Below are 12,402 nucleotides of genomic sequence, written 5' to 3' on the forward strand. Positions count from 1 at the left end.
AGTGGCTTGAGGGGGCTGAAAAGTGCAAAGAATATCCTCAAATATCCCAGATTTCATCCGAACGTCTTGGCCATTTGAAATGACAATCACTGTCATCCGGGCCCACCTCTTTGACCACTCCAAGATACCAATTGCCTTGGTACACAGCAGCAATGAAGTCACCACTGGTAGGTACGACTGTGCGGGGTTGATGTGTAGCAGGAGCTTGCTTCTGCTCGGGATCAATGTGTTCCAGATCTGCTGGATGTTCTGATGAAGATTCTGTCGACGATTCTGCTGTACGTTCTACCGGTGGTTCTACTGAAGGTTCTACACAAGGCTCTGGTGTAACAACATCCGGTCGAGGAGCAGTGGGCTTCAAGATAGAGGAGGGCAACCAATCAGTGTGGTAATTACCATTCGGACACATGGAACAGTAGCAAGATGTGGTTCTTGCCATTATGTTTCCCTTTGATGTTCCAATGATTGCATGAATCTTCATGGTTCCTTTCAAGGGGACTGTGGTCTTAGACAGTTCCTGAAGTTCCTCCTTGACAGCAGCAATCTCGTCACTGTTGACGAACAGATAGGAGCAGCTTTTGTGGTTCTCCGTTCCCCATTTAAACAATTCCTCGGCATCTTGGATGACAGACTTCTTTTGTCGAACAGACAACTCTGCCAGTCTTGAAAACATTGATTTACGTTTCTCTATAGCTTCGGAATTAGAAGGAAATATCTAATTCTGCAATACTTGTAATCTTCGTTACCACTACTTTGAGACACTGTCTAGTGTAAATAAATGTCCTCTTTATACCGCATATATGAAAAACATAAAACCCTTTGCATAAAGGGCAAAACGAAATCACATCCAAGGAACCTTCATCAATACTCTTTCAACAGTGTGGATGTAAGTTTGTTTCAAAAGTCCAGTCGTCTGTAATCACGTTACCATCAGTGTATTTGCTGCACTGTCTAATATTTCCAAAATATACGAGCAGGGAAGGAATTTATGTATGAACAACATACTATGATGGTATACACATATACACTGACAAGTATACATACCTTTTCTTTGGTCGACAGTCAATCAGATAACACCTTCTGTCATTTAACGTTTTCAAAGTCGTCTTCTTGACGTCAAAGTGCAATGGGCGCTCTAAACCGCGATTTTCAGAAAGGGATGTAACTCCCATTTGTTACAGGGAAACATCCCAGCCATGCTTACCACCATAAAACAAGGACTTGGATACAAGGTCTTAAATGTGGTAACGAAAATTACATCACGAAAATTACACCTTGACTTTCTTTACCTTGTCATATTAAAACCATGTGTTACTTGACTCTAATCAGGCCATGGGGTTAATGTATATCTGTCGTCTATTCCATGCACAGGGTGGAGACATCGGCAGGTTGTGTAATATTGACAGCAGGGCAGTCCCGTAGATTACAGGCTTAAAACAAACCTTTCTTTGAGTAACTTTCGACACAATGACAAAGAATAGCATCCGTAAGGGATGAAATTACTTCCTATAAATGAATTTGTTGAGCAATTTTCAGTTAGTTTGACCATTATTCAACAGTTTCTTTGTACATTGTACATGTTTAAATTGAAAAAAAGAAATGTATCGAAGATTACAGAAAATTGGGGACAACATGTCGACACATATTTTTTTCTGTTATGGGCTGTTGCAAAGAGGTATATGCCCTTCGATACTGCAAGCACCGAAGGTCTTCATGATACAGTTTCCCCTGACCTACAGTGTATATAATGATTAAGTAGAATGGTTTTATTAGACCACCCCCATTGTGCGACAAGAGCAAAATGGGCAAAACGAGGTGTTTATACTGGTATGTATTGTACTAAACACCATATGTACACATGCTATCAGTTTGAATAAGTGGTTCTCCGTGTAACTTCGAGATAAAAGTCATAGTAAACCCCAAGAAACCCCAAATATTCAACTTAAGTGCCTACGACAAGAAATTACACAATTGGTGCACATTTCGTGAGAATTGGTGTAAAATATTGTCTAAAATTTAACCCCCACCGTCGGGCAGGTGAATTGGAGAATCTGGCAGTCCGTGTTGAAATTAACCCGTCCCGAGCGGTCGGACAGACAGGTATTTCGAACGCTGATTATAGATCATGGTACATACGATCGGTAATCAACAAAGTTGACTTCCGCAAAGTGCTTCATTCGAAGTTTAACACTGAATCCTCAGCTGGCTTTTGTTTGTTGTTATACGCCGCACTCAGCAATACTCGGGCTATATGGCGGTGGTCTGTAAATAATCGCGTCCAAGTTATCGAGTCTCACCACTGGATCAATCAATTGATTCACCTCGTAAAACTACGTTGCTGGGAAAATCTAAACCCACGGCAAGTCTCAAACAATGTCAACCGAAGGACGACTTTCGAAAAAAAATCTATATTTTTTTCCGAACGCGGATTTTCAAGGATTTATATTTTCTTTTTTTCATAACAGTGTTCTCTCGTTTCCTAAGCAAAAGGTTTATTATAAGGCAAAGATGGTGAGTGAATGTTGTTTATCCCCGCACTCGTCAATATACATGAAGGTAATGCAATATCCGGATCCGATACACCAACTCAGCTGCTGAAAGCACCACAACCGATCCATGTCATGGTGCCACGATGACAGTCAATCAACCCGGTTTCCGGATCCGGGGACAGTCTGATCTTACGACAGGCATGGGATTCAGGAAAACTGTTAGACCGTGGAAGGAACAGGGAGGGGTAGCGTAGTGGTTAGAACATTCGCTCGTCACGCCAAAAATCCGAGTTCAATTCCCTATATGGGTACAGTATGTGAAGCCGATTTCTGGTACCCCCATCCTTGATATTGCAAGAAGCGGCGTAAGACGATACTCACTCACCATTCCGCCACGGATTCCCTAAAAACAGCAGAGAGGGTAGCCAGATAGAACGTCTAATACAACTGGATCGTTACATCATTTACAACTACTCTGAAAGGTTTAAGATGAATAAAACAGACACATGGATTCTTCCCAACTATTTGTCTTGATTATTCCTAATAAACAAGGTTCACCTCCATGAATATTTAAACAAACCCGACAATGGGAACACATGAAGGATATGTAAAATGGAGCATGTAATATGTCAGTCGTTTTTTCCGTGACTTCATGAATAATTATGTGGACCACATTAATATCTTTCTTCAGGTGAATTTAAAAAATGCAAAAGTACGATCGTGAGTAATGGTGTGTTACTTTCTTGCAAACTTGCGAACTCAATATGATACATGGACGATTTAAATTTCTTTGAAAATTTATTGCGCTCACGTGGAATCTGTTCACTCAGTGTAAAATAATTGCCTTTCTTTCAAAGAGAAATATCGAGAAGAGGAGTTTGAACGCTTGTCTTGAGATATTGCTTCGGCATTACTTTGGCCGTGTAATTATTTCAAGGTTGTAGGAGTAGTGGTCATTTATTGTTGAACATGATCTACATAATCGTGTGGGATGCGACGACATGCATCAATCTGGCTCTAGTGGGGGGGAAGTTATATCTGAGCCCATTTTACAAGGAGTGAGTATGGTTTTACACGGCTTTTATCAATATTCCAGCAATATCACGGCGGAGGACAACAGAAATGGGCTTCACACATTGTACCAATGTGGGGATTCGAACCCGAGTCTTCGGCGTGACGAGCCAACGCTTTAACCATTAGGCTACCCCACCGCCCCCAATATACGAACAATTCTCATATCGTTCTCGATGTAGCGTTTAACTTAACTTGTAAAACACAGTTTGAATACCCGAAAAGTAAAACTTAAACGTGTTAGAACCTAGACACTTCGCGTTTATCGTTACGTTCATGGTTCACCCTAGACTATTCATAAAATATAATAAAAGGAGACCTGGCCCCGATTTCTCGAAACAAAATTAAGTTTTTACTCAAATTTCAAACTGAGTTTGACAATTTGAAACACTGAATTTTTAACAAGACTGCATTTTTTCAATTAAAAAATCCCAAACAACTTAAGTAATCTATCCACCAAACTCAAATTGTCTACTAAGTTTGAGTTTAATATTGATTTCAGTTTATTCTGGGAAATGCATTTTCCTGTGTTTTCTCAAATTTGAGTAAAAACTCTGACTTAAATCAAAACTCAGACTTAAGTTTGTTTCGAGAAATCGGGGCCATATTTTATTTTCATTTTAATTATACTGTGGTAATCCAGACTTGCCATATATTCTAGACGTTTTGGGGCTGTATTTATATATTTGTTTAAGGGTCTGTATGACTGATTATGTTTAAAATGGCTTTCTCAAATATGCACGTGCTGTTCTAACCAAACAACCCTTCGATTGCGAACATTTCAATCCTGGGTTGTGATCATAGGGGAAGTTTGTTTTGAGAAGTAGTGTAAGTAACGGTACAACATGACCGTAAACCGCTCCAATGAACAACCAACCCTTCCACATTCCGTGCAGTACGTGTGTACCAATGATAAGCAGAGGTGTCCCAGAGTCTGTGCGGTTCCTTCGATCGAAGGCTGGAAAAGAACCAATGTCAACAAAACTCATCTTGGAAGCTTCCATCAATTGTTAGCTTCAAACGTATTGACACCTAGGTGCGCTCACTGGGCGACGACAATCATTTAGGGTTGAATTACACCCAGGTTGTGGTAGCGTGTAACTAGTCATTTGCATTCAATCGATAGTTAATTGAATATTCAATTGATTTATTTGCTTAGTGTTTAAGTTAGGTCAGTAGGACCTGGCTCAAGGATCAGTACGGTGTGGGCCTACAGTGACCCATCCTTGTGTATCAAAGGAATAATTTTCCATTGTATTACCCTTAAACTCTGGTCGCCAAGGCCGCCTCCGTGGTGTAGTGGTTAGAGCGTCCGCCCGGAGAGCGGAAGACCGCGGGTTCGATCCCCGGGCGCGTCATACCAAAAGACGTTAAAATATGGTACTTGTTGGTCTCTTCCTGGCGTTCGGCATTAATGGGTACAAGAAGGACTGGTCGGCTCGGAGTCAGTATAATGTGTCGGAGGGGGGTATTCATGCTTAACTGTGGCATGGTGTCTCAGTGGGCTAACACTATAAAACCAGCTTCAGTCTTGGCTAGAACAAGCAGCCACACATACACACGCATGCACGTCGTCATATGAGCGATATATTCTAAACTGTGAAAACCTATATCACTCACACGCTCTCTGTACTGTGAATTTAAGCTTATAACATTAAGTTATAGCAGGCTATGAAACTCTCAAAAATTTCAGCCAGACCAAAGGTTGGTTAGAGTGAGTGAGTGAGTGAGTTTAGTTTTACGCCGCACTCACAGGCTGGTTAGAAGTAAAACTTGCCAGCCCTGACCAAAACTTACCTGCCCACAAAATATCTTCATATATATGTCTAAAATTTAACCCCCTACCCCCACCGTCGGGCAGGTGAATTGGAGAATCTGGCAGTCCGTGTTGAAAATAACCCGTCCCGAGCGGTCGGACAGACAGGTATTTCGAACGCTGATTATAGATCATGGTACATACGATCGGTAATCAACAAAGTTGACTTCCGCAAAGTGCTTCATTCGAAGTTTAACACTGAATCCTCAGCTGGCTTTTGTTTGTTGTTATACGCCGCACTCAGCAATACTCGGGCTATATGGCGGTGGTCTGTAAATAATCGCGTCCAAGTTATCGAGTCTCACCACTGGATCAATCAATTGATTCACCTCGTAAAACTACGTTGCTGGGAAAATCTAAACCCACGGCAAGTCTCAAACAATGTCAACCGAAGGACTAAATCTATATTGTTTTCCGAACGCGGATTTTCAAGGATTTATATTTTCTTTTTTTCATAACAGTGTTCTCTCGTTTCCTAAGCAAAAGGTTTATTATAAGTCAAAGATGGTGAGTGAATGTTGTTTATCCCCGCACTCGTCAATATACATGAAGGTAATGCAATATCCGGATCCGATACACCAACTCAGCTGCTGAAAGCACCACAACCGATCCATGTCATGGCGCCACGATGACAGTCAATCAACCCGGTTTCCGGATCCGGGGACAGTCTGATCTTACGACAGGCATGGGATTCAGGAAAACTGTTAGACCGTGGAAGGAACAGGGAGGGGTAGCGTAGTGGTTAGAACATTCGCTCGTCACGCCAAAAACCCGAGTTCAATTCCCTATATGGGTACAGTATGTGAAGCCGATTTCTGGTACCCCCATCCTTGATATTGCAAGAAGCGGCGTAAGACGATACTTACTCACCATTCCGCCACGGATTCCCTAAAAACAGCAGAGAGGGTAGCCAGATAGAACGTCTAATACAACTGGATCGTTACATCATTTACAACTACTCTGAAAGGTTTAAGATGAATAAAACAGACACATGGATTCTTCCCAACTATTTGTCTTGATTATTCCTAATAAACAAGGTTCACCTCCATGAATATTTAAACAAACCCGACAATGGGAACACATGAAGGATATGTAAAATGGAGCTATGTCAGTCGTTTTTTCCGTGACTTCATGAATAATTATGTGGACCACATTAATATCTTTCTTCAGGTGAATTTAAAAAATGCAAAAGTACGATCGTGAGTAATGGTGTGTTACTTTCTTGCAAACTTGCGAACTCTCCCTCAATATGATACATGGACGATTTAAATTTCTTTGAAAATTTATTGCGCTCACGTGGAATCTGTTCACTCAGTGTAAAATAATTGCCTTTCTTTCAAAGAGAAATATCGAGAAGAGGAGTTTGAATGCTTGTCTTGAGATATTGCTTCGGCATTACTTTGGCCGTGTAATTATTTCAAGGTTGTAGGAGTAGTGATCATTTGTTGTTGAACATGATCTACATAATCGTGTGGGATGCGACGACATGCATCAATCTGGCTCTAGTGGGGGGGAAGTTATATATGAGCCCATTTTACAAGGAGTGAGTATGGTTTTACGCGGCTTTTATCAATATTCCAGCAATATCACGGCGGAGGACAACAGAAATGGGCTTCACACATTGTGCCCATGTAGGGAATCGACCCGGGCCTTCGGCGTGACGAGCGAACACTTTAACCACTCGACTACAACACCGTCCCCACTTTACAAGGAACACATTATACCGCCTCATGGAGAGTGTGAAGAAACATCGCAAAATTGGAAAGAGTTCTTTACGTACTATTTTTGTGATGAGCAAACACTATAGTTTAGTCTATAGTTTACAGTTAAACATAAGGTGGGGGCACGTAAGGAACTCTTTCCCCCGTGACAAATACATTCAAATACAAGGCAACCTTTTACCAATAAAACTTAGGGAAATGCCCCTGAAGTTTTATTATCACTGATGCTGAAAATTTGGAGACGCCTTCAACGCGTCTATCATAAAACGTTTACAACAACGTGAGTGTTACTGAGAACGTTTGAGTAAGGGTCGCACATGCTCTTTGATATCTTAGAAAGCGCATGCTCGAATGCACCTCACAAGCACAGGCCCTCTTGTCATTGCGAGGATTAATGATTAAAATTTTTTGAGATGACCCCCGACTCGAAATGCTCCACAGTACAATACATCATGACTAGGCCGGACACTTCGGTGCACCCCAACCGACTGCTTTGCCGATCGCTACGCAACCATCGCATGCAATCGATTAAAACTTCATGTAAACATAATCATTCTAATCACACGTCAATTCTTATGAGTTTATCAAATTGCTTCAATTAAAACAGCTATCTTCATTACTTTATGTAATAGTTTGTCAAGCTGTCATGTTGGTAATATTCACAAGTATCCTTACCTTAGAACATTTTATTTTCAACAGGCTGTCTTTGATGCTGATGATAAAATAACTGACATAGTTGCACGGTGGCCCGGTTCAACGCATGACAGCCGGATATTGACAGAAAGCGGACTGCACCGCTTAATGGAGGGGAATAATCTGCCAGCCGGCGCTCATCTCCTCGGAGACAGCGGATACCCCTCAAAGAGGTGGCTCCTGACACCCTACCTCAGACCACAACCCGGTCACAAGACAAATTACAACAGGTAACAGTAACAGTAAACACCGAAATTCAGCCAAAGCTTATCTCATTAGAGTTATCACCCTTTTTAGGGTTAACGTACAAAGCTGAAATGGGGTTTGTCTAAAATAAGATTGTGGTGGAAAATGTAGATGCTTAGATGTAATAATAACAAGACTGAGTAGTCATTTTCACTTTAAAACAGTTTAAAATTAATCATATGACTTAGATAAAATAGAATGAATTATATTGATTTGAAATAATATGTTATTATTATGATTTTTGTCTCTGATTAATCTGGTTAATTATAAAGTTGTCAACACATATCTCTTTCCAGATCACATAAGAGAACAAGAAGTTCAGTGGAGAGAGGATTTGGTCAGCTGAAAAGAAGGTTCAGTGTCCTTCATGGGGAGATGAGACTTTCACCTGAGAGAGCATGCAAAGTAATAACATATTTTTCTCTTATTGGCTTTTATTCAATGTATCATTTTTAAATGATATATAAGTAATGACCATGGATCTGTTTGTGTCAATAGTTTTTATTCAATCAAGAACATGTTATGTATTATCTGAAAGGTATATATATATATGTTTTTATGTGAAAATGTGTTATGCCACAAAATGTTGTAAATGTGATTTGTAATAAGAATGATAACATCATAAATTGTGAATTTAAGATCTGAAAATTTTATGAGCAAGAAATTCATATGATATATAACTTTATAAAACTGGGTTTCCGTTTAGGTCATCACTGCATGTGCTGTATTGCATAATATTTGCAAAACCAGGGATATTCCTCTTCCATATCTTGATGGCAACCACAGGGTCAACCCTCCCCCACAAAATGGACAACTAGTTCTGCCTGCACAGGGTATCATGGGAGTTCGATACCGGGAACAGTTCGCAATTACAAACTTTCCTTGTGAGTATTTCAAAAATGTCTTTTTTATTAGTATCTTTCTTCCTATTAATCAAACATATGCAAAAAGTTTCATTACTGCAATATATCATGACGATATGCAAAAAGGGCTGTTTTCCAGGATATCGTCCCCCTTTTTCTCCAGACATGACCAAATGATTAAATTTCAAATATACAATCCTTGTAAATTTCCACTGAGATGAAATTACAAGATCATTTGAAGGAATTTGTAGGCATGAATATGCTGATCCTAAATCCTAAATTCACAGACTGCATGACATTCTTAAATCTTGCTTATAAATTGAGCAACAAATAAGTTCATTTAAAATGAAAACATACAATCTGTTCAGTTTCAAATTTTAATCAAAGCCAATTGTGAATCACTCTTCCATATTAAGTTTCTGCTTGAGTTAGCGCTTCTTTAACTGAAGACATTCCACCTCTAACTGCAGTTTTTCTCTCATCAGAGCATGAAGTGGATGAAGTGTGGCTGAGGCAGCTGAGGCAGCTGAGGTTGTGGTGGGACCTGTTGATAAAGCTGAGTTGACTGAGGTGATGAACTTGGAATGTGAAATACCTGTGTTGGTTCACAAACTTGTTCACAAAATCTGCAATGGATAAAGAATGTGAAATTGAAATACAGAATTAATAAAATAATGAAGTGTAATATGTTTTTCTTCTCTTTTCAGTCCAACAAACTCCTGAATATACTTATTTTGATTGAAGTGTAAATTATTTTACAAATGGGACAGGGAACAATGAAATAGATTATAATCATGGACATTCTTTAAGACACTGTTATAAATTGAAATACTGGAATTTATTTTAGACACTTTGATCAAAAATAAATTTTGGGATTTTTTTGGGTCTAATTATTGTTTTACATGCTTTTGAATATCAGAATAATTTTGAAACTATCAAACAAAGTGAAAAAGGAGCTATGAATTCTTTTAATTTTATAATTAGAGATGTGGCATTATGTACGATGCAACTATAATCAGGATTTGATCCACATACCTCTTGATCCGTAGCTGTACACACTAACCACCCAATCCCATCCCAAATCAATATTGAAATTAAAATAATGAATATTGATATTTGTTACAATGTTAACTGTTACTTCATTACATTATACATTTGTGTATACTTTTTGATATCCTTATTCCTAATTGATTCATTTAATTTTGGCTTTTCTTAATCAGAATATATTACTTTTACATTTCTGTATTGACACATTTAATTTCCTATGTCACATACCCTTGTTGAGCTGGTTGCATATTCAAGATTTGCAGCATTGTGGAGTCCAGGCATTGACGGCTATTCAATCGAGTTCTTCAAAAAAAATTTGGCTGGATTTGGGAAAGTGGATTCTTCGATATATACATCAATCTTTTCAAAATGATCACTTGACCTTGACTATGAATAAGGGTGTCCTAACTTGCATACCTAAACAAGGAAAGGATAGAGATATTTGAAGAACTGGCGCCCTATATCTTTGTTAAATGCCATTTATAAGATTATAAGTACATGTATCACTAATAGACTGAAAGTTACACTTGACCATCTGATACATGAAAATCAAACAGGCTTCATCCCTGGTAGATGTATCAGTGAAAATATGACTGTTATATGATATCATGTTTGAAACTAGAAAACAAAATAAGAATGGCCTTTTACTATTAACTGATTTTGAAAAAGCATTTGACAGTTTCAAAAACATTTGTTAGCAAGGTTTTACAAAAGTTTGGCTTTGGTCCATACATGCTGAAATGGATATCTATACTAACGAAAAATGCTACCTCCTGCATTATCCAAAAAGGCCATCTATCCGAATTCTTTCCTAATAATAGAGGCTGTAGGCAGGGGGACCCCATCTCGCCATATCTATTTTTGTTTGTAGCAGAGATCCTAGGTATCATGATTCGTGCAAATGTAAGTATTAAGGGTATTGTCTTGAATAGCAAGGAATATAAGCTAGGTCAATATGCTGACAACACCCAGCTCTTTCTGGATGGCTCTGATGTCAGCCTAAAGTCTGCTATAGTTACTCTTTCTTCTATCGCATGTCAGGACTAAAACTAAATATAGACAAGACAAAAGCCCTGTGGATTGGAGCTATGGCTAACAGTAAATATATAATATGTATTGAATATGGCCTGGGCTGGAACTTAGGGAACTTTGAGGTTTTGGGTATTGTTTTAAATGCTGATTTGAATGACCTATGGGTTATCAACACCAGGAAAAGGTTAAAATTTATATCAAACGTTCTTGGGAATTGGCGAAAAAGGAAGTTGACTATTAATGGGAAGATAACTGTAATTAAAACCTTGGCTGTATCTACTTTAGTACACATATTTACATCACTCCCTAATCCTTCTAAATGTTTCATGGAGGATATTGAGAAAATGTTTTTCATTTTTATCTGGAGTGGTAAACCTGATAAGAGTAAGAGGAGGAATATGAAAAAGAATTACAGGGAAGGAGGAAATAGGATGATTGATTTAAAATCTTTTATTGCTGCATTGAAACTAGCCACTATTAAGAGGTATTTTAACAATGACGCTAATAAACCTTGCAATGTTCCTATTCGTCAACTTGCTCAGATGGGCTCAAACATTGATCAGTTCTGCACTGTGGACAACCCATATTGGAAAGATGCTCTTCTATCATGGAAGAGATACAGAAGTCTATTCATAACTGATGAGAATGATCTGTCTAAAATACTCTCTGAGCCCCTCTGGTTTAATCACCAGTTTGTTGATTCATCCTTTTTTCTTAAAAGTTGGTTTGAGTATGGAATCACTGAAGTTAAAGACCTCTGTACATCTGCCGGTCTACTCTCTTTTAATGAGTTCAAGAACAGATATCTAGTTAGAGGAACATTTCTAGACTACAATAAACTTTTGAAAAATATCCCTGTCTCATGGAGACATACTGTCAATAATTCTATTAATGAGACTCAAAATCTGGGTATTAATGACATAGTGTATGAACTTATTATACCTTCAAAAGGTTGTAGAAGGTTCTATGACAAATTGATTAAAACGAGCTACCTGATGTGTGTAACAAGTGGGAAAGTATGACTCAGAGTACATTGCCTTGGAGTATTGTTTTTACAAACTATAGAAAGTGTACTCGGGATGTTAAATTATTGGATTTCCAATTTAGATTCATCCACAAGATTGTATATACTAAAAAGGTATTGTTGAAGGTGAAATTGATTGACAAAAATATTTGTACATTTTGCAAATCAGAACCAGAAGATATTATCCATGTTTTGTATCGTGTTAACATGTACAGATGTTCTGGAGTGAACTAAGGATTTTTATTAAAAACACTTTTAGCATTGACATTGTACTCTCAGATTTCACAATCCCGTTGGGACTTAACACTGGCTATGATTTTATTAACAACATTATTCTCGCTGGGAAACGATTCATATATGTCTCAAGTATAAACAACAGACGGTTGCAAATGTCAGGATT

The 12,402-nt window shown here is 38.5% G+C and overlaps 1 protein-coding gene across 1 annotated transcript; it reads left to right on the forward strand.

Moving 5' to 3' along the window:
- Nucleotides 1-7,761: 7,761 nt before the first annotated feature.
- LOC124286754 (putative nuclease HARBI1) lies at nucleotides 7,762-9,584 on the forward strand. The gene is made up of 4 exons (XM_046723176.1): nucleotides 7,762-8,020; nucleotides 8,333-8,441; nucleotides 8,743-8,920; nucleotides 9,385-9,584. Coding segments are annotated over exons 1-4 (411 nt in total). The 5' UTR covers nucleotides 7,762-7,898; the 3' UTR covers nucleotides 9,387-9,584.
- The last annotated feature ends 2,818 nt before the right edge of the window (nucleotides 9,585-12,402 follow it).

Source organism: Haliotis rubra, unplaced genomic scaffold, assembly GCF_003918875.1.
Source record: "Haliotis rubra isolate DU_JTF1 unplaced genomic scaffold, ASM391887v1 Scf390, whole genome shotgun sequence".
NCBI classification, from domain to species: domain Eukaryota; kingdom Metazoa; phylum Mollusca; class Gastropoda; order Lepetellida; family Haliotidae; genus Haliotis; species Haliotis rubra.

What these genes read in the sequence shown, in the direction of transcription:
- LOC124286754 (XM_046723176.1), top strand. Translation starts at nt 7,899, where the DNA reads ATGGAGGGGAATAATCTGCCAGCCGGCGCTCATCTCCTCGGAGACAGC. An exon ending in CACAAGACAAATTACAACAG is followed by an intron (nt 8,021 to 8,332) that starts GTAACAGTAACA and finishes ATCTCTTTCCAG; the next exon opens with ATCACATAAGAGAACAAGAA. An exon ending in CACCTGAGAGAGCATGCAAA is followed by an intron (nt 8,442 to 8,742) that starts GTAATAACATAT and finishes GTTTCCGTTTAG; the next exon opens with GTCATCACTGCATGTGCTGT.